This window comes from Galeopterus variegatus, unplaced genomic scaffold, assembly GCF_000696425.1.
Source record: "Galeopterus variegatus unplaced genomic scaffold, G_variegatus-3.0.2 Scaffold4004, whole genome shotgun sequence".
Taxonomy (NCBI): Eukaryota; Metazoa; Chordata; class Mammalia; order Dermoptera; family Cynocephalidae; genus Galeopterus; species Galeopterus variegatus.
In genome coordinates this window covers 115,403-136,964 of record NW_007730115.1, presented here as the reverse complement: position 1 = coordinate 136,964, position 21,562 = coordinate 115,403, and the positions used below count along the sequence as shown (strand labels likewise).

Genomic DNA, 21,562 nt, shown 5'->3' with positions numbered 1-21,562 from the left:
CTGGAGTCATTACAGTGATAGCTCAGTCACTCCCATTCACCAAAATGGAAGCTTAGAACAGCCTTAGGGGACTCCAGGCCTAAATAGAGGTGTGGGGGTAGGGGGGCACTTGGAATCATACCCTGCCATGCACTTATTCCCTCCATCCTGGAGCCCATCCCTCACCTTAGAAGGAGATGAACCCCAAGACTAGCAAGCCTAGCCCAGACTGCTGACAAAAAAAAAAAAAAAAAAAAATTTATTTTCCTTTGAAATAAAATGTACAACCAAAAGAGCTCAGGGCCTGGGGCAGTAGGAAAGATAGAGGGAAACCAGGGAGCCCATTTTGGGGTAAGGATCTGTGCTGCTGACCCATCTATCTCATACCTTTGGAAAGGAGGAAGGGTCTGTAAGCCAGAGATTTCAGAAGGGAAGGGAAATACATACTATGCTGCTGCTTTTTCTGGACTAGGTCATCCTTCAGGTACAGAATACCACCTCCATCGGATGACATCAGAACCAAAGACTGGCAGAACCCTTGGCAGTCACACAGCACACCCACCCCTCATCATACACTTGGACACACTGAGGCTTAGATAGGGAAGGGTACACATGCTAGGGCACACACCATATCAAATAGGTGAGTCAGGACTAGAACACCTAGACAACCTTAGCAGGGGACTGTGACCACAGGCCTGGATGTGCACAGTAGATCATTAGACACATTAGTCAAGTGAATGATCCTGTGGAGAGAAGTGGCTGTGCTTTTCAGGTAGCAGCCACTGCTCTGGTTTCTGACCTCAGCAAAAGGTGGCTGTGTAAAAGGCCAAGAACCAAATGGTAGTCATGAACCTTAGGCCTTTTTGTTAGCACCAAATGGTGTAGCTCTCCTGCTAGCTTAGCTTCTTGGGGCCTCTCATGTAGGAGTGATGTTGCTTGAAGGCCCTTGTGCCTGTGTGAATGATGGAGAAAAGAAGCCAGCAGTGCTGGGGTCAGCCTTGTCCTACGCCCTTCCTCCCTTCCTTCCCCTCCCCCAGCTTCAGTAGGCCCCAGAAAGGACATGGGGGGTGGGGAACGCCAGTGTGGTATCTTGTTTCTTGTTTTGGGCAGTGGACTGTATCCTCCCCAACAGGAGAGAAGGGTTTAGAATCGCTTTTCCTCAGGCTGAGAGGTTATGAGCAGCTCCTTGTTCCCGAAGTCCCACCAGGCCGTCATGTGGAACGCCATGTTGGTTAGGACAACAGTGTACTCCAGGATGGCAAAGATGGTGTACACTGTTGTGAGGACACAAGCAACAGGGCATGGTGATCCTCCTGCTATCCGCTCTCAGGGTCCCCTTAATAAGTCATCACACTAGTCAACCACAGGGAACATAATGGCAGCCAGCCCCCAAGACCACTTGCCCATTCTTGAAAACATTATGACTGCCCCATAGCCACTTATGACCACCTACAGATCCTAGCCTGGCCTCACCTCCAGCCTCACAATACATGTTGTGCCGAAAGTAGACAGCCAGCGCAGAGAAGAAGGAGACGAAGTTGATGATGAAGAGCCGCTGTTTCCAGCTGTAGGACTTGCGATCCTAGGGTATGAGCTGTCTGATTATTCTGCAGCTTGTTGGGTATGTGTGGGTGGCTTCCTCTCTTAGTTCCAGCTCCTAAAAGATGGGCCTTACCTCCCTTGGTTCCCACTAGTGGTCATGGAAGGGGGCACAGGCAGGGGCAGCAAGGATGATGAGCAGGTTCATATCCCTGCATTTGAGGGAGTGATGACGCCAAGGAGCAGCACATCCCTGCCCCTCCCACTTCAGGGGGATGGAGTATGAAAGTTACATGGAGTAACCTACCAACCTAATACCTCCAGATACTGTGGGGAGAAGAAAGGCACATATGTGAGTGGGGCATTGGAATTACTACAGACCACTGTTCCCTGAGACAGGGTTCCTAACCTTCTGCAGCCTGGGTGCTGCCCCTCATTCTATCCCCATTTGGAGCCTCCATCTCTTCTATTCTCGTCTCCCATACTACCCAAACAACATCCTAGATTCTGACCAGTCATGCTCCACTTGTCCCCAAGCCCCAGCCCCTACCCCAGCACCTCTCTGCTAGGGTTCCCATTAGAACTCCAATTCCCACCTCACCACTATCCACATCCTGAGGACAGATGTCCTCAATTTTCTTCTGGGCAACCTGGAACCCCACTAGGGATAGACCGTACCTCCTGACTTACTGTGTGCTTCTTGGTCAGCCGCCAGAGAATGCAGGTGAGGAGCATGTGGCTGAGGGATGAGGCGATGAACACAATGAAAGCATTTTCATGGATGGCTAGAGGAAAAGAGGAGGATTGGGAGCCCGCATTGCAGGGAATGCTCACACTGCTAAGTAGGAAGCAGTGGAAAGGGGTAGGGCATCTCCCCTCCCAAACCCTTCCCCACTCCTCCCTCATCCAGGCACCCACTGAAGTCCTCGGAGGAGGAGACGTAGGTGAGCACTAGCAGCGCTAGGTTCTCGAGGACGTTGAGGCCAAAGTTGAGACAGCAAAGCAGGCGGTAGCCGGGACACGGGAAGGCGCAGCTGAGGTAGTGGTTCCAGTAGGCGAAGGCTACCAAGAAGCGCGGTGCAGAGTGCAGGCCGATGCAGAAGCGCCACACGTAGCGCTGGGGCACCTCCCCACCGATGGCCGAGCTCACCGATGGCAGGTAATTGGGTACCTAGGGAGTTGTGACCTGTCTGGGCTCTGGCCTCCACTGGCCCCGCCCACCTGGACAGCCTTCTCTCCATCTATCAAAATCACTCAGAAGGCTCTCCACCAGTCCCTTCCCTTCCGGGGAATCTTCCTTCAGGCACCCCCAGAGCTCTCTCAGGAGACCACCCCTTCCAGGTTCTGAACCCAGTGTGCTGAGTTCTCATTCCCTGGACAGCCTGGGATTTGTGCAGGGTTATGGTGGGACCTTCTCCATCTCCCCCCAAATTGAAATCTGCACATTTGGGCAGGTGTGTAAACAGGTTCAGATGCTTCCTATACCCGTAGCTCAGAGCTGTGCCTCTGATAAGACCCTGTGGGAGTTCCAGGAGTACAGGACCCCAGATTCAGTCCCAAGGACAGGGATGAGTCACAGACTCTGAGCTTCCTTGGAACGGTGCTTGATTCACTTGCCCAGCTGAGCTGTTCTCACTGCTCCCCACTCCACTCATTCCTGTAGGTAGGTGTGCCAAGGTCCTGGAGGGTTCTGTGAGATCCTGGGGGAGCTGATCTAGAAGGCTACCTCTACCATGCTCATGTTTAAGGAAGTGGGTGCTCCTAACCTGGTGCAGTCTAAGAAAGTGACCCTGTTCTTGTGCATCTCCCCTGTCTTTCTCAATGCCTGGAATTTCTTATTCCTTAAGGAATTAGAGCCTCACTCTTTTAGGCTGAAGAAGGAGATAATACTCACACAGCTGTGAGGATTGGTGTGTTGCTTGTATGAGAGGTGAAAGGACGGGGGAAGAGTGAACAGTAGTTTAGATGGGGACAGGAAAGCCAGGGATGGAAGGAGGATCTCTTGGACTCCACGGCCTAGAGCAGTGCTTCACAAACTTTAGTAATGCATACAATTCACTGGGGTGTTGTGTGGAAATGCTTAGATCTGGAACCTGAGAATCTGTATTTTTTAAAGATTTCAAGACTGTGGAAGCTGACAGTCCATTGTCCACACTTTCCATGGACATTTTTAGACATTCAACAAGGGCCAAGTGCCAGAGCCCAGTGACCCACCAAGGGAATAACCCTGCTCTAACTACAGAGGGACCAATCTTCAGAGATGGAATTCTGAAAAATCCCTTCCTTTCTTCCAATAGAGATGCTGAATGGGTCTCCAGATTGCTGAGGAGGTGGGCAATCCTCGAGGCAGCTCACAAGGTGGGCCTTGGGGAGGGCTAGCCAGGGACTTCACAGCCTCCTCAAAAAAAGGAGATGTATTCACCTCAGCACTGTCAGAGGAAGCTGAGTGCAGAACTCTCTGAGAGATGATGCTGCTCTCATGGCCATGGCTTGAGATACCATAGCTTAAGACCAGGATCAGATATGCACTCTGAGTAATCAGTGAAGAGGCAGCATGGAGGCTTTGAAGCTGCACAAAGCTGGGTCTGCATCCCAGCTCTGCCTTTATTAGCTGGGTGAACTTGATCAAGTCACTTCACCTCTCTGAACTCCGATTTCCTCACTGGTAAAATGGATATAACACCTCCTACCTTGTAGGCTGATTCTGAATTCTAAATATCATGTATACAAAGCATCTGCAGTGTCTGGTACACAGTGGGTGCAATAAGTAATGACTTTTTATTTTTTGGCAGCTGGCCGATACAGGGATTGAACCCTGGACCTTGGTGTTATCAGCACTATGATCTAACCAACTGAGCTAACTGGCCAGCCCCAAGTGACTGCTTTTTTTTTTAATTTTTTTTTTTTTTACCTATGTAGCATTTTCTTTTCTTTTCTTTTGTAATGTTTATTTTATTTTTCCAATTGATAGGTTTTAGAATACAAACTTCCCTGAAAAGCCTGTAGAGAAGCTATGAGCTACATGACCACTGAGCATGGGAAAGACTGCTTTTGCATGAGAGGCAGGAACAATATCTTCACCACACACTTCTGAGACCTCCAAGTCTCCATACTTGATTTTCCTGCCTCTATGTTCCCCTGATTAGGGTTAGTGAGTTTTGCCTTCGCTTCCTGGAATATTCATTCTGAAAACTCCTCTCCAATCTTAGCTACTTTAAGGGGAACACGACCACCATCTAAAGCCTGACTGGGAGAGCCCAATGCATTCAAGGGCCCTGAACCCTAACCAGTATTGGGAATAGGTATCAGGTAGAGATGATATAGAGTTTGGGGGAGGCCTCGGGAGGAAGAGAGTTAGGGCCCTATGGCTGCCTGTCTTGTCTTTACAAGCTCCTCTCAGATTAGGGGTGGGGGCGGGATTCTAAGAGCAGAGATTGTCTTTTCCATCATATGTACACACACGCATGCGCACACACACAAACACACATGCACACAAAATCAGGTACATACATACACTGCTACCCCGACTCCCATCCCCAGCACACAAGTTCCCCACTCACCAACTGTGCCAGCAACAAGCAACATCACGAACTATCAGAGACCAGGTCTACAGCTTACCCCAAACCTCCCCATGAGCTAAGAGTTCTGAGAATGGGTAGATAACCCCTAGATAACCTCTTTGCAGGGCAGTAAATCAGAAACTCACACGGTATAAAGGAAGGGTTCCAAAAAATCCCCCATATAGCACCTTAGATTTCACCATTAGAGATTCATTCCTTTGGCCTCTCGTAAAACTTCCCCCAAATTACAGATGACTTCTCTACTTACCTTACTGCTCCCTGCCCCTTGCCAATTGGACAAAAACTCCAATTCCTGTCAATCTTACTTGCTACTCCTCTCTAGATTCCATTCCCTCCTCTCTATTCCCATAGTTCCCATCATAGTTCTGTTCTCTCCAGTAATATGAACTGCACTCGCCTCCTCACTGGTCTCCCTACTCTTGCCCCTGCCCTTAATTCTATCTTCCACTCAGGAACCAGGATGATCTTCTAAAGCACAAATGTTATCATGTCCCTTTCCTGCTTAAAGCCTTTTCAATGCTCTCCATTGCCCTCTGGACAAAATCTAAAGATTTTCAGCCCAGCATTCACAAAGATCCTTCTTCACCCCCAAAGCAACAATGACCCATCCTCCAGGAAGGAAGTCTTCCCCAATGTCCAAGCTGGGTTAAGTGCCTCCTCTGAGTCCCACAGTCCCCATACTCCCTTTTATCACAATAGGTATCTCAATTCACTGTGCTGTGTCTGTCTAAGAGCTGTCTCTTGCAGGAATGAGATGCTGAGGGCAAGTCCATATTCAATTCCATGCCCGTGACACAGAATTTCTTTCTACCCTTGGGCCCTCAGGAAAGGCCCAGTGGACAGATCTGGGAGGCAGGAAGTCCATCCAGGTTTCTGGCTGGCAGAGCCCTGAGTGGACACAAGTTGTGGGGTGTGGGGCTGCCTGTGCAAAAAACAAAGCTTGAGGACCCAGAGCAAGGCTGAGGACCTTCCAAGGTCAGTCTGGGCTGAAGCCACCTGTTACCTCTCCTCGCTCCTGGCTTCATTGTATTTCCTCAGTCCTGGCTTCCTTTCCAGTCTGGTCTTTCTTCAGCCTCCTCCTTCTCATGATCTATCCTGCCCATTCCCATTCCCTTCCCCATCACCCCCTCCACTCCACACCCTGTGCCCTTCCACTTTCTATAATCCTCTTCCAATTCTTGGAGTACTGTGACTGTACCCTCTCTGAGTCTCTCCCCCCAGATTTCCCTTAACTCTGACTTGCCCCTCCATTTGTCCTTTTATCCCCCTTTCTCCTCTCTCTGACCCTCCACCTTATCTCCTACCCTCTAATTCCACCCTTACCATCATCTCCTGACCTGGCCCTGACCCAGATGCTAGGAAGCCTGGCACTCACCCCACAGTCAGTGGCCACAGTGTACTCAAAGTGGAACACCAGGGACCAGATGATGCAGAAGAAGAAGCCGAACATGGGGAAAGTGATGACCCACCAGACCATAGCTGTGAAGCGGAGCCGGAACACAGTCCCATCGGGGTCCAAGGGCTGGGAGGCCGCAGAGAACATCCTGTAGGGAGTGACCCAAGCAGGGCGAGGGACGCAACTTTGGGTCGGATGGGATGCCTGGGCCTGGGAAAGTGGGGCCTTTTCCAAAGCTGGCTCCACAGAGTGTAAGGAAGAGCCAGAGCAGAAAGGGTAGAAAGGGCATTAAGGGAAAAAGGAAGACAATGCAGAGTAGCGGGAGCAGAGGGAGATTGGATAACAGCAGCAGAGACAAGCAGGGTCACCTCTTAGGAATCTCCTTGGCACATCGATACTCTAGGTCCACCTCTTGAAGAGCCTGGAGAATAGAGGCTCCCACTGGCTTGGACATGGGACCTCTGACAGCCCACCTCACTCTCAGGACCTGCACAGCCACTCAGGAGAAGGGTCAGAGGTGGAAAAGTTATTATTCCCATTCCACAGAAGGGGAAACTAAGGCCCAGAACTATGCCAGGATCAAACATTAGGACTAAGGCCTTTTGACACCTAACAGCTTAAGGCTCTAAGTCAAGATTTCCTTCAGGCCAAGTAACCTAGACAAAGGACCCTTGGTTCAGTCTGGCCAAGGCCCTCCTACATACAGACCCTGTCTGACCACATTCCTGCTCCTCACCCAAGTTCAACTAGGAACAATGGGAGTGCTCTAGAACCTATTTCAATGGGGCCACAGGCTGCAAGCCATCCCGCCCCCAGGCTCTGAATGATCCAAGCCTCAGGCCAGCATACTCTGATCCCAAAATACCAGGGTCCCCGTGCAGGCCCAGACCCCTATCTCCTTCCCCTCCAAGGAGACCACATTACCCAAAACAAGGTTGGGGGAATCCAAGAATCATGGGTACTTTCTCCACTCAGCTTGAGCCTGCTGTGCTGGACCAGACCCAGGAAGCCTCTATCCAGGTCAGACCTAGACCCAGGAAGCTGGGTTTCTTCCACTCCTTTCTTCCTCCTGGCAGAGCTCTCCCTCCCCCCACCACCATGACCCCTCAAGCTGGGCTCCCTTCTGGGGCAAGCTGGGGCAGACAGATATGACTTTGTATTAAAAGGCCTGGGACCAAATCTCCCCTTGGGACTCATACTTCCCTCCATTAAGGAGACCCCAGTTCACTAATCCAGCTCTGCATCAGGGATGGGGTGGGGGGCTCACTAAGCAACACTCACACTGGATGCTGAAGAATCCGGGACTTGAGTTGAGGGCTCTAGCCAGACTAAGACTGTTCTAAAACTGGAGGGTTCCACCCCCAGCTCCTCAGGGCCTGCTCTCCCACCCACAGAGCCCAGTTCTCCACGCCTGGCCAGGCACACAGCCTTCCCAGGATCAACAAGGCCATGTCAAACCCCAGAACACTCTGTAAAGGTAAGAAGTGAGAGTGGCTAAGGTCAGCCTACAGCAGCTTCCTTGCCAGAGATGGGGGGTGGGGACCTTTCTGAGGATTGTGTCCAGGGATACAGGCAGATTTCTAGGAAGGGAAAGAGAGAAAGCAGAATGAGATCTTGCCTTTTTTTTTGTTGGAGCAGGACTGAGTACATTTGTTGGGCCCCATTGGAAAACTAATTCTGTGACAATAGAATCAGGATCAAAAAGAGATCCAAACAGGCCTGAACATGAGATATTAGTGTCCATAAAATAAAAAAAAAGAAAAAAAAAATTTTTTAAGGCAAAAAAAGAGAGATATCCGTGTCCAGCATATACCCGTGCAGAAACAGCTAATGGCAGCTCAGGCTGCATCAAGAGGTTGAAAAAAAAAAAAAATCTACCCCCAGGGTCACTAGGCCTAGTACTGCTCCAAAGGGGTGAGGTACCCCTCCAGCAACTTACTTATGTCTTAGTTCCCTAACTCATATGCCAAGAATACATAGTAGGTGTACAAGGTATGCTGCAGGTACTGATCCCATTAGTCTCCGGGGCCAGACACAAAGGGACAGAGCAAATAGTATACTCTGTTTAACTCTACATGCCATACAAATATCATTTTGTTTGGACTACAACTGCCTTATACCATGTCTTCCTTTTCCCAGGGCACTCATCTGGGGGGTCCTATCCATTTATTCAACATATACTTTCTGACTCAAATGTAGTACCTACCCTCAAGGATATTCCAGTCTGTTGGAGAAGACAGGTACAAATATGATATGATAAAACTGTATGAGCAATGACACAGGGAATTGTGGGCACCCAGAGGAGGAAGTGATTAAGTTTGCTCCAAAGGCTGGGGAAGGCTTTTCAGAGGAGGAGACACCTGGGCAGAGTTTTACAGGATGAACAGGAGTTGGCCATGTAATAGGAACATTTGATGCATTAGCTGAAGTCAGCACTGGGTCAGGAAAGAATGATCCCTCCTTCTGATCACGTAGCCACCCCCTTTTTTTCCAGTCCTGTTCCTTCTGATACCTTCAAACCCCAGGTCTCATCAGACAGGGTGCTGCCCACAGCTCAAGGCTCACATCTACCCACTGACAAATCAGGAGGAGGGGAAACTTCAGTCATATGAACAAAAGAAGTGGACCTCCACTCTATACTCCCAGCCAGACCCCACTCCTAGTCCTAGCTCTTTCTCTGGAGCAGATGCTCTTTATAAGAAGGTGGAGACTGAGGGGCCGGCCCGTGGCTCACTCGGGAGAGTGTGGTGCTGATAACACCAAGGCCCCGGGTTCGGATCCCATATAAGGATGGCCGGTTCACTCACTGGCTGAGCGTGGTGCTGACAACACCAAGTCAAGGGTTAAGATCCCCTTACCGGTCATCTTTAAAAAAAAAAAAAAAAAAAAGAAGGTGGAGACTGAGCTAGCTGGGTGCCTTCTGGACTTTCTCTAAGGAAAGCTCAAGGGTCTATGTTCAGGCCCTGCCTCTTCTCCATCTAGAGCCCCTAGGCTAACATTATCCCCTGCCTTGCCTTCCAACCTGACCATCTCCTCTTCCTCCTCCTCCTTCTGCTCTTCACCCTTCACCCTCCTCAAACCACCTTCCCATCCTTCTTTTACAAAGAGGTCCACACTAGCCCCAGGAAGGAACAGAACAGGAATTATCAACCTCATTTTAGACACAGGAAAACTGAGGCTCAGTCTTTGTTGACTCAGGTAATACACAGTCAGTGGGTAAACTGGGAATATAACAGAAGCCAACACAGTTCTCACCCCATTCAGTCCAATATCCTACAAAGAAAGAACTCTCACATCTTTCTTCCTGGCCTAGCACCCCAAATCCCTGTCTACACGGTGCATGGCCATCTATGGGGCCCACCTCAGAACACGTATACATACACATAGTCAGGTCCCCATACACATAGGCACAGATATAGTACTCTTACACACATACCCCACTCAAAGCCATTATATAGTCGTGTCCCTCCCAATCATACACACACACATACACACACACACACACATACAATCACATTCCCAGGGACAGGCACAGGCTACAGTGTCATACTAAGAGGCCCAAAATGCCCTCGACTCCAGTCCTGTTCTCTCTCCACCCCCCAGAAAACCCTGGGGCTCCTGAATTTGCCCCTCTATGAAGTAAGGATTGGGTTCTGGGTTCTGGGTTCTGGGACTGCCCAACTTCAATGACTCCAGCCCCTAGAATCTTCATGAAAGATGGAGGGAGAATAATCCTTGAGACTTCAATTTGCAGGCATCCCCCAGTAGACCAACTTTTTTGATGAATCCCACTGGAGAGCTAGCTAATCCTATTAAAACAGAATCAAAATCCAAAAAAGATCCAGATGGGCCTGAAGATGAGGCATCAGTGTCCCCCCAAGCCCTACCCCACAGTGTGTGGCCGTTGTCTCCTTGAAGTGGAAGAGCAGGGACCAGAGGATGCAGAACAGGAAGGCGACAAGTGGACAGCAGACTGTGACCAGGGCCACCAGGGTGAAGCGGAGCCGGACCAGGGTCCCATCCCTGTCCAGTGGCAGTGGAACCTGGTACATCTCGTCAGACCTGGGGATGGAGTGGCATGCTGTCAGGGCCTCAGGCAGCAGGGCTGGGACTCAATGGTGAAGTCAGCCCTTGTGCTCAGTCTTTTTGCTGTGCTATGGGGTGGGGAGTCTGAGAAGGAAGTCACCTAAACTTGGACAGCTCCTGCCCTGGATGAGGAAGACTGACTCAAAATCCCAACACAACATTCAAACTCAATTTCAGAGGAAAGACAATTAACCAAATCTGTGCTGGGATGAAGCTTAAATATATTGGGAGAACTTCTCACCTCTCTTCCTGGACTGACTGGCTGTAGGACTAAGGAGCTAATTTAACTAGACTCTCTTTGTTTCCATAATCAACCCTAAAACCTACCAGTAGACAGAATGGCCCATCTCCTCCCCTGGGACTTTAACCCTCAGGCCCATCTTCCAGGCTTCAGGGCCTCTCTCATTGCTTCACCCACCAGCCCAGGGCCCTTGTGCACCTTCAGTCCCTTCCCAGGCTCTGTGTGTTCTGTGTGTCTGCACTGCAGTCCACAGCAGCAGGGACTCCATAGAAACCGACAGAACCTTGATCCCCTGCTTGTCCCTGCCTGCTGTCTCACGTGCTCTGAGGGTGAAAGGCTTTGCAGAATCAGGCCTGGCACTAGCCTGGGCTTGCTGTTTGCTGGAGAGAGCTGCTTGGTCAGCTTCTGGAAGCTTCCCAGTGCTCAGGGGCCTGTCTGCCTCCCTCCTGAGATTATGTGAAGCCTCCTGAAGACTGTGATTTCCCCCTCAGACAAGGGTATGTAAAGTCAGGAACTATAATAGCTAAGTATACACCAACAATCCCAGCCCAGCCCTCTCAGTGTACAGAGGGGGAAGTTGAGACAGGAATCTGCTCAGGGTCACATAGCAAATAGGTGGAAGGGCCAGCAATAGGGAGATGTGTGACCCACAGAGTTACACACTTCAACTCTGGCCTTCCTGGACTCCTTCCTCTTTGGGTCAGAGCTCTGGGCAGGAAACTCAGGTTAGAACTGGAATGAGAGAGGGAGGGGTACCTGTCCATAGGAGGAAGAAAAGGAAAAACCAAACCCTACATAGATAAGCCAGTCAGCCCTGTTCCCATTGTAAAAATAAGAAACCGAGATGCAGAAAGAAAGGCCTTTCCTCAAAGCCATATGCTGAACCTAAGAGAAAGCCATCCCTGGAATTTAGGCTTCTTGTTGCCAAGTTAGGGATGGCTCCAGATACATAAAGAACCCGCCCCTCTGGGCTCAAAGGTCTTGCCAAATCAAGTCCCAACTCTTCCTGGCTCTACCCTCAGGAGTCTCCCCTCTAATCCCACCCTCAGGAAGAACCCTGGCCTCCTGGCATTCCAGAACAAGCCAGGTGAATACACCTCTTCATTCTCATCCATGTTCCCCCACCTACCGCTCTGCCAGGCCCTGTCAGGCAGCCTGCTGCAATTGCTCAAGTTCTTCTCTCCCTTTTATGGGGTCAGGGATCTCCTGGGGATTGGAAGTGGCTCTGGTGATGCTCCCAGATCAAACACATTCCCTGGATCATCCCTAAGTGGACTGTAAGTTCCTCAGGGCCTTAAATGGGGAGTACCTTCACCACCCAGCACAAACCCAGACTGCAGCTGCAGTAGCACTAGTTCCCCCTCCCAATTTCCCTCCTTGAAGGAACCACTGAAATCTCCAAATTGAAGATCAGATCTTTGGGAAATGAATAGGCACTGCCCAAAGCAGGGAGGGAGATAAAGAGATTCAAGGGACAGTTCTGTCCCACTTCTTGGAGATATGCCTGCCCTCCCTTTTAGATGTGTGACCTTGGGAAAGCCACCTATCCACTCTGTGCCTGTTTCCACAGTTGTACAACATAGGGATCATGTGGTTTCTTTTTTATTTTTATTTTTTTTTGATGGCTGGCCAGTGTGGGGGATCCAAACCTGTGACCTTTGGTGTTATAAGGCTGTGCTCTAATCAACTGAGCCTAAATGATGTCATAAATGCATTCTTTTTGTTTTTTTGGGTGGCCTACTGGTACCCATACACGAGCCCCTGACCTTGGTGTTGTAACACCACACCATAACCAACTGAGCTAACCCACCAAGGGATCACGTGGTTTAGGTTACTTCTAATGCCTCTCCAACTTGGTCATTCTACTCCTCCAAATCTCAAGTCAGGCAGCTTATTACCTGAAGGGCTGCTGTTCAGCCCCCAGACTGCTCTAGCTTCCTCACAGGTACTACTTAGTAGAAAACTGCTTTCTTAGGAGTATCCCTACCTCATCTCCAAAGTCCCTAGAGATCTTCTCAGCTTCCACTCCAAATCCACATTTACTGGGTGCCTGCTGAGTATGAGGCTCAACACTTGATATACATTGTCTCTTTTAGTCCTCGCTATTAATTCTATGAGGTAGGCACTATAGCCTGTATGTTTCTATTTTGCATAAGAGGTAACGGAGGTTCAGAGAGGTTAAAAACACTCAAGGGCCTGCCCGTGGCTCACTCGGGAGAGTGTGGTGCTGATAACACCAAGGCTCCGGGTTCGGATCCCATATAGGGATGGCTGGTTCGCTCACTGGCTGAGCATGGTGCTGACAACACCAAGTCAAGGGTTAAGATCCCCTTACCGGTCATCTTTAAAAAAAAAAAAAAAACACTTACTCAAGGTCACAGGCTAACAACTGGCAGAGCTGGGATTCGAAACTAGTCTATCAGGTTCCAAGCCCCGCCCTCCACGCCTCCATCTGCCACACATAGGAGGGATGCTGAGCAGGAGGCCCTGAGGAGTGAAGAAGGGAGAGATCAGCCCTGCATGCCCAGCCTCATGTTGGGGAGGGGACAACACGAGGCGGGGGTAAGCTCAGTAAGTCCAGACAGCAGCAGTTCCTCGGATACTGAGCGTGTGAAGCAGGAGGCCAAGCCCCTGGACCCCCGGAGCTTAGGGCCCGGCCCTGCGGAAGCCGCACCTCATGGCCGTGCTCCTCCCAGTGACGCTACCCGGCGGCCAAACACACCCATCACCGTACTCACCCAGGCGGTAGTACCAAGGAGGCCGCGCCAGCGCAGGCCAGCAGCCAGGGGCACACGGTCGGGGGGAGCCCCGGCCGGGCCGGGGGTTAGCGGCAGGGGGGCGGGCCTGAGCGGGAACGATGGGGGCGGGACCGGCGGGCTTGGGGCGGAACTTAGGGAGAAAAAGGCACACAGCCCTCTGCTGGCTCCTCGCCGCTTCGGGGTCCGGAAGCCCCCGCTCTCCCCCTAACTCTGGCGTTTCCTCAAGCCATGCATGTCCAGCCCCGCTCTGTCCCACTAATTCCGGCTGCGTGAGGGCAGCCGAAAGAGCCCTGGACACCTGGCTTCAACATGTTGGACAAGCCACCTTGTCACCTTACTCTCGGCTGCGTTCCATCACCTGTTGAAAGAACATAGAATTAATTTAATAAGGCTCCGATTTCTCTATTCCCTGACCCCAGTCTCTCCTGCCCTCCACCCTCACTGTAACCGAATTATCCAGCCTCGGCCTTCTGAAACATTAAGCCAGTTTTGTCCCAGCCTCGGCACCCCTCCCCCAAACTTTGCTCCCCAGAGCCGGTTAGGCACATTTCAACAAAGGGAAAGGCAGATTGCAGGTAGTGAAATCAGGTAAGGCGCACCCCAAAAACTCTGGGCCAGTGCTGTTCCCACCTTTGATCAGGAGAGGGCACCCTGTTCTGTATGACATAGCAGGGAAAGGATCTTGGCCCCAGCCTTGGGTCTCTCCCCACAGGGTTGATCCCCACAAATCAGCTCTCAGGGTTCCCTTCCCCACTCTGACCCTTACTAACCCATAAGGGAACTTGAGGGCGGACCCCTAGCTCCCTTTGCAAATAACATCCTACCCCAACAATAGAGAAGGGTGAAGAGACCAATAATCTCTCCTGCAGGTACACTGAGGGGTTATCAGAGCATCTGCAGGGGGCGGAAGACCTCTGAGATAGATGTGGTTATCTTCACATCTAAATCCTCCCATTTATTTGGCCAGCCATCATAAATAAATAAGTAAATAAATAAATAAATAAAAATATCCTCCCATATAAATCCTCATAGTAATAATTAACACATTCTGAGCACCCACTATGTCTTTTCTTTTTATGAGTTATCTCATTTAATCCTCAAAAAACCCTATGAGGTAAATACTACTAATATCTTCATTTTACCAATGGAAAACAGAGAAGGTAAGTTACCTACTCATACAGCTAGTAAATTTCAGAACCAAGATTTGAGTCTGGCACCTGAGGTCATTCCCTTAATCACAAATACTGTTAATCCCACGAGGTAGCTATAACTGCATTTCTCAGAATGGGAAACAGAGGCTTAAATTTCTTGAATAATTTGCCAGAGTCATTTTTCATGCACTCACTCTTGTTCACTCACTTAACCAAGGCTCTCTCTGTGACAGGCCCTAGGCTGAGCAATGGGGTGGGGTACCCAGAGATATCTTGGATACACTGGGAATGGGGGAAGTTCCAAGTCTGGAAAAAACGTCTTATTCTAAAAACTACTTTTCTAGTCTTTGAATTCTCCCCCATCCTATTCTTTAAAGTCTCAGAGCAAATGGATTAGTAAAACTTTACTCAAAGAACCACCTCCTTCCAATTTTGCCAACTAGACTCAGGTTTTCTTTCTTTTTTTTTTTTTTTAAAAAAGATGACCGGTAAGGGGATCTTAACCCTTGACTTGGTGTTGTCAGCACCACGCTCAGCCAGTGAGCGAACCGGCCATCTGTATATGGGATCCGAACCCGGGGCCTTGGTGTTATCAGCACTGCACTCTCCCGAGTGAGCCACGGGCTGGCCCTAGACTCAGGTTTTCTTTCTTGTTTTTTTTTTTTAAAAAAGATGACCGGTAAGGGGATCTTAACCCTTGACTTGGTGTTGTCAGCACCACGCTCAGCCAGTGAGCGAACCGGCCATCTGTATATGGGATCCGAACCCGGGGCCTTGGTGTTATCAGCACTGCACTCTCCCGAGTGAGCCACGGGCTGGCCCTAGACTCAGGTTTTCTGCTTTAGGGCTTCCCATCATCCTCTCTGTTTAGTTCCAACTCAGGCAGGTGTGACTGCTCCTGGCCCTTGTTCTCTATCTTGACTTCTTGTCTGTTCCCTTAGCCCTAAGTACCATTCCCCAAGGCTGGGTACCTTCTCCATGCCTCTAGACCACCCCCAATGCCTGTATTTTGAGGTGCTCTAATCTTGCCTTTATTCCTCTGGTGATTTGGGCAATGTGGGCAATTGACCATACAGCCCTGAACCTGTTTCCTCATCTGTAAAGCAGTTTTAGCAATACCCACATTATAGGGTTGTTGTGAGATTTAGAGGTAACATAGCAGCACGCTAGGCACATGGAAAGTACTCAATATATGATGGTCATTACAGTCAGACGTGTAAGCTACAGTCTGAACTTGTCCTGTCTTAGTCTTTTCTGAACCGTCTGACCTTGGCTGTCACTTACCCTCCCCATAACTGTTTATTCCACTGTCAATTTGAAAGAGTCTCACCTACCTTGATTTATATGAGGAAAAATAGAAGAAAAGAACGGGCTCTCACTATGTGCCAGGAACTTTATGTACGCTCTCTTATTTGATTCTCTTAATAATCTGGTGAGGTAAATTTGATGAAATCCAGTGTTCAGATAAAGAAGTTAAACAAGCATCTAAGCACCTAGGTTTGCCCTCATTGAGTAGGCACTCAGTGTTTGCTGAATTGGTATTGTCCATTGTCCAAGTAGCTGCTGATGATGTTGAGGATTTCTGGTGTCTTCAGCCCTTCTGGTGGGTTTGCCTGGTGTCTAGACATACCCCAGAGAGGCCTTTGCCTGAAACAGCACCACCGTTTTCCAGCTTTGGCCACAATCACTGCTCCATCCTCCCTGTCCACACATACATACCGGACACCCCCAAGCAGACTGAGCGTTTGTTCACAGGGATGTTCCAGCTCCCAGAAGCATAGGGGCAGTATAGAAGTGGGGGTCAGAAGAGAAGAAGAGAATGTGAGATGTAGTTGTCAAGGAAAGCTTCCTATAGGAGATCTCCTTCACTGGTCTCCTTGCCCTCCTGTCTCTCCATCATCCTCCCCATTACAACCACCCTGGCTCTTCTAAAACACATTGGCTTTTCTTAAACTCTTGATCATGTCCCTCCTTTGCTGCAAATAAATTATTTAGCAACTCCCCATAGCTCTTAGGATCAAAAGCAAATTCCTTAGTGTGATTATTCAACATCCCTCATAATCTGGCCATCCTCTACTCCAGCAATCACAAATTTTACACTCTTGCTACACTCCTCTCTTCCATGAAGCTTTGTTCAACTTCCTCATCTCCCCCCAGACCTCATGATCTGCCCACTGCCCCCCCATCACTCCATAGCCAGTATTAGATGGCTTTCTCTCATACCTTTATTGGGGGTCTGATTACAAGGATGCAAAATCATTTGTTGCATGTCCGTCTCCCCAACTTTCTGGGTGCTCATTTAAGGATGGAACCCTCACCTGTTTCATTCACTTAATCTTTCATCTTAGCCCAGGGACAGGAAAACAGTATGGACTCAGAAAATATTTGTTGGATTGATTTAATTGAACTGGGTTTTGAAAGATGAGCAGTATTTAGATAGGTAAAGCAGAGATGTAGGAACTGCAAGAAAGGCCTTTGAAGAACAACTGCTAGGGGTAGGGGATGGAGTGAGCATGGCTGGGGTAGGTAAACAGACAGGGAAGCACACAGTGCTGAAGGCATCCAGCTTCAGGCCAAACTCTGCCCCTGCCTTCCAAAAGGCATCAGGAAAATCAGTGCTCTTTCTAGGTTGAGAAGGAGTTATTCTTTGTTCTATGCTCAGAGATCTTATTCATAACCAAGATATTCTTTTTAAATGGCTTTAAGCTACCCACCCCAGGCTCATCTTGCTCTAGCCCCACTCTGACTCAAACAGTAATTAAATCTTCATTGTTCTGTAGAACTTTCTTTGGCTCCTCTTTCACTTCTAGGAGGAAGTCCCAGTTTGCACTCCTGGATACACTGAGCTCTTTCCTGACCTGACACTTTTGTTTCTCCTGTTCATTTGGCCTGGAATGTTCTCAGTTTCCCCCTCCATCTCAGGAAACTCCACAATTCCTATCAACATATTGATTGGCATGACACTTTGGTAAGTTACAAATGTATGTGGCAATTTCTAGGGAGATCACTGAAATAACAGTGATAGAAAAAGAGATTTAACTTCCAAACTGATATAGAAGAAAAAATGGGATAATCCAAAGGAATGCAAAAAAGGAGAGATATAAATGGCCAATAAGCATTGAAAAGATATTCAACATCATTAGTCACTAGGGAACTGCATATCAAAACCACAAGGAGCTATCACTTCACAACATGTAGAATGAGGATAATTTAAAAAAAAAAAAAAAAAAAAGGAAATAAGTGTTGACAAGGATGCAGAGAAATTGGAACCCTCACATATTGCTGGGGGGAATGTATGGCCACTTTGTTTTTTTGTTTGTTTTGTTTTCAGATGACCGGTAAGGGGATCTTAACCCTTGACTTGGTGTTGTCAGCACCATGCTCACCCAGTGAGCTAACCGGCCATCGCTATATGGGATCCGAACCCGTGGCCTTGGTGTTATCAGCACCGCACTCTCCCGAGTGAGCCACGGGCCGGCCCATGTATGGCCACTTTGGAATACAGTTTGGCAGTTCCTAAAAAGTTTAAAAATAGAGTTAACGTACGACCCCATAATTCCACTCCTAGTTATATACCCCAAAAAACTGAAAACAGGTACTCAGGTACATGTACAGGCATTATGTGCATAAGCACTATTCATAATACCCAAAAGATGTAAACAGCCCAAATTACCAACCAATGAACAAACAAAATGTAGTATATCCATACAATGGAATATTATTTGTCCATAAAAATGAATGAAGTACTGACATATGCTACAACCCAGAGAAACCTTGAAAACATGCTAAGTGAAAGAAGCCAGATACAAAAGGCCACATACTGTATGATTCATTCATATAAAACATCCAGAGTAGATAAGTACATTGAGACAAAAATGCAGATTGGTGATTAACAGGGCTGGAGAAAGATGGAAACAGGGAGATACTGCTTAATGGCTAAAGGGATTTACTTTGTAGTGATGGAAATGTTTGGTACTAGATACAGATCGTAGTTGTGCAACATTGTGAATGTACTACATGCCACTGAATTGTTCACTTTTTATTCTTATTGTGGTAAAACATATATAACATAAGAATTTCCATTTTAAGCATTTTTAAACATACAATTGTGTGGAATTAATTACATTCACAATGCCATGTAACCACTATCTCTATTTATTTCCAAAACTTTTTAATCATCCTAAACATAAATGCTGTACCTATTAAGCAATAATTTCTCATCATTTCTTCCCCTGCCCCTTTTCTGGTAATCTATGAACTACTCTGTCTCTGAAGTTTTTTTTCTTTTTATTATTTCTTTGATTGCAATTTTATTTCATTTATTTATTTTTTGGCAGCTGGCCAGTACAGGGATCTGAACCCTGGACCTTGGTGTTTCAAGGCAGTGCTCTAACCAACTGACCTAACTGGTCAGACCTATCCTTTTATTATTTCTAAATTGACCCATGATAACTGTACATATTTATGGAGTACAATATGATATTTGGTTACACTTATGCTGTGTGTAATGATCATATGAGGGTGTTTAGCATATCCATCACTTCAAACATTTGTCACTTCTTTGTGCTGGGAACATTCATCATCCTCTCCACTAGCTACTTGAAGTTATACAGTAATTTGTTGTGGGTTGTAGTGTCCCTATATTGCTATAGAACACTAGATTTTATTCTCTCTCTCTACGATTTTGTATCCACTGACCACATTCTCCCAATCCCCTTTCCCCCCTCCCCTTACATCTCTAGTAATCACGATTCTACTCTCTACTTTTTTTTTCTTCTACTCTCTACTTCTATGAGATCAACGTTTTAAGCTTTCATATATGAGTGAGAATATGTGGCATTTCTCTTTCTGTGTCTGGCTAATTTTACTTAACATAATTTTCTCTAGCATCACTCATGCTGCTGCAACTGGCAGAATTTCATTCTTTTTTATGGCTGAGTAGCATTCCATTGTGTAAATATACCACATTTTCTTTATCCAGCCATCTGCTGATGTATATTTAGGTTGGTTCCAACCCTTGGCTATCGTGAACACAGCTACGATAAACACAGGTATCCCTTTGACATGTTGATTTCCATTCCTTTGGATACATATCCAATAGTGGGATTGCAGGATCATATAGCAGTTTTATCTGTAGTTTTTTGAGAAATCTCCATACTGTTTTCCATAATGGCTGTATTAATTTACATTCCCATCAACAATGTGTAAGAGTTCCCCTTTTGGGGCCAGCCCGGTGGTGCACTGGAGAGTGCGCTGCTTGGGAGCGTGGTGGCGCTCCCGCCAAGGGTTCGGATCCCATGTGGAGACCGGTTCCCGCTCACTGGCTGAGCGCGGTGCGGGCGCAACACCGAGGGTTGCGATCCCGTTGCCGGTCCCTGGTATTGGCACGGCACTGAGGGTTGCGATCCCGTTACCGGTCAGTAAAAAAGACAAAAAGGAAAAAAAAAGAGTTCCCCTTTCTCCGCATCCTCGCCAGCATCTTTTATTTTCTCTTTTTGATAATAGCCATTCCAACTGGAGTGAGATGATATCTCATTGTGGTTTTCATTTTCATTTCTCTCATGATTAGTGATGTTTAGCATTTTTTCATATGCCTGTTGGCCATTTGTATGTATTTTGAGAAATGTCTATTTAGTTCATTTGCCCATTTTTAAATGGGATTATTTGTGGGTTTTTTTCTTTTATTATTATTGAGTTTTTGAGTTCTTTGTATATTCTGGACATCAATCCCTTGTCAGATGCATAGTTTGCAAATATTTTCTGCCATTCTACAGGTTGTCATTTTGTTCTGTTGACTGTTTCCTTTCCTGTGCATAAGATTTTTAGTTTGATATAACCCCATTTATTTTTGCTTTTGTTGCCTGTACATTAGAAGTCTTCATAAAATCTTTGCCAAGTCCTATGTCCTGAAGTGTTTCTCTTGTGTTTTCTTCTAGAAGATTTGTAGTTTTGGGTCTTACAGTTAAGTCTTTAATCCATTTTGAGTTGATTTTGGTATATGTTGAAAGATAGGTGTCTAGTTTTATTTTTCTGCATATGGATCTCCAATTTTCCCAGCACCGTTTATTGAAGAGACTGTCATTTCCTCAACATATATTCTTGACTTCTTTGTTGAAAATCAGTTGGCTGCAGTTACATGGATTTATTTATTTTTTTTACTTTTTAAAATTTATGTATTAATATTATTTTTTTACATTCTAAGATGTTGTTGTGGAGCAGTTCGAGGGGAGGGGGAGAGAGGAAAGGGGAAGGAAATAGGTTGGGAGAAGGCCCGTGGCACCCCTGTCATTCCTGCACAGGAGACCAGGGGATTTCCAGAGGCAGTTCAGTGGTTGTCACTGGGCTGGTTGCGATGTCAGGGATGGGGGGGAGGGGCATGGCCAAGGCCCTTGGCCCCCCACTGCCCCAGCTCAGGAGCAATTATTTCTGAATTCTCTGTTCTGTTGCATTAGTCTATGTGTCTGTTTTTGTGCTACTATCATGCTGTTTTGATTACTACAGCTTTGTAGTACATTTTGAAGTCAGGGAGTGTGATGCCCCACTTTGTTCTTTTGCTCAGGATTGCTTTGGCTATTCAAGGTCTCTTGTTGTTCCATTTAAATTTTGAATTGATTTTTTCTATTTCTGTAAAGTATGTTATTGGTAGTTTGATGGGAATTGCATTGAATCTGTAGATCACTCTGGGTAGAATAGTCATTTTGATGATATTGATTCTTCCAACCCATCAGTGTGGGATGTCTTTCCATTTTTGTGGGTCTTCTTTAATTTCTCTTTTTTGTGTGTGTGTGGGGTGTAGTGTTTCTTTATTTAATTGGTGCTTCATAGTTTTC

General features: G+C 47.5%; 1 protein-coding gene across 5 annotated transcripts; it reads right to left on the bottom strand.

Annotated features, from left to right (window-relative positions):
- Window positions 1-190: 190 nt before the first annotated feature.
- PGAP2 (post-GPI attachment to proteins 2) lies at window positions 191-13,623 on the bottom strand. Of its 5 annotated transcripts, none has more exons than XM_008586503.1 (7): window positions 13,561-13,623; window positions 13,192-13,309; window positions 10,383-10,557; window positions 2,437-2,689; window positions 2,197-2,303; window positions 1,453-1,561; window positions 191-1,253 (listed from the first exon to the last, which is right to left on the bottom strand). In XM_008586503.1, exons 3-7 carry the CDS (start codon window positions 10,545-10,547, stop codon window positions 1,123-1,125), a joined length of 765 nt encoding a protein of 254 aa, XP_008584725.1. In that variant the 5' UTR covers window positions 10,548-10,557; window positions 13,192-13,309; window positions 13,561-13,623; the 3' UTR covers window positions 191-1,122. The 5 variants fall into 5 exon arrangements, with proteins under 5 accessions (XP_008584725.1, XP_008584728.1, XP_008584727.1 ...); XM_008586506.1 differs by having other exon boundaries at window positions 2,209-2,303; XM_008586507.1 differs by lacking the exon at window positions 13,192-13,309 and adding an exon at window positions 6,475-6,659 and having other exon boundaries at window positions 210-1,253; window positions 10,385-10,557; window positions 13,561-13,614.
- Between the last annotated feature and the right edge of the window lie 7,939 nt (window positions 13,624-21,562).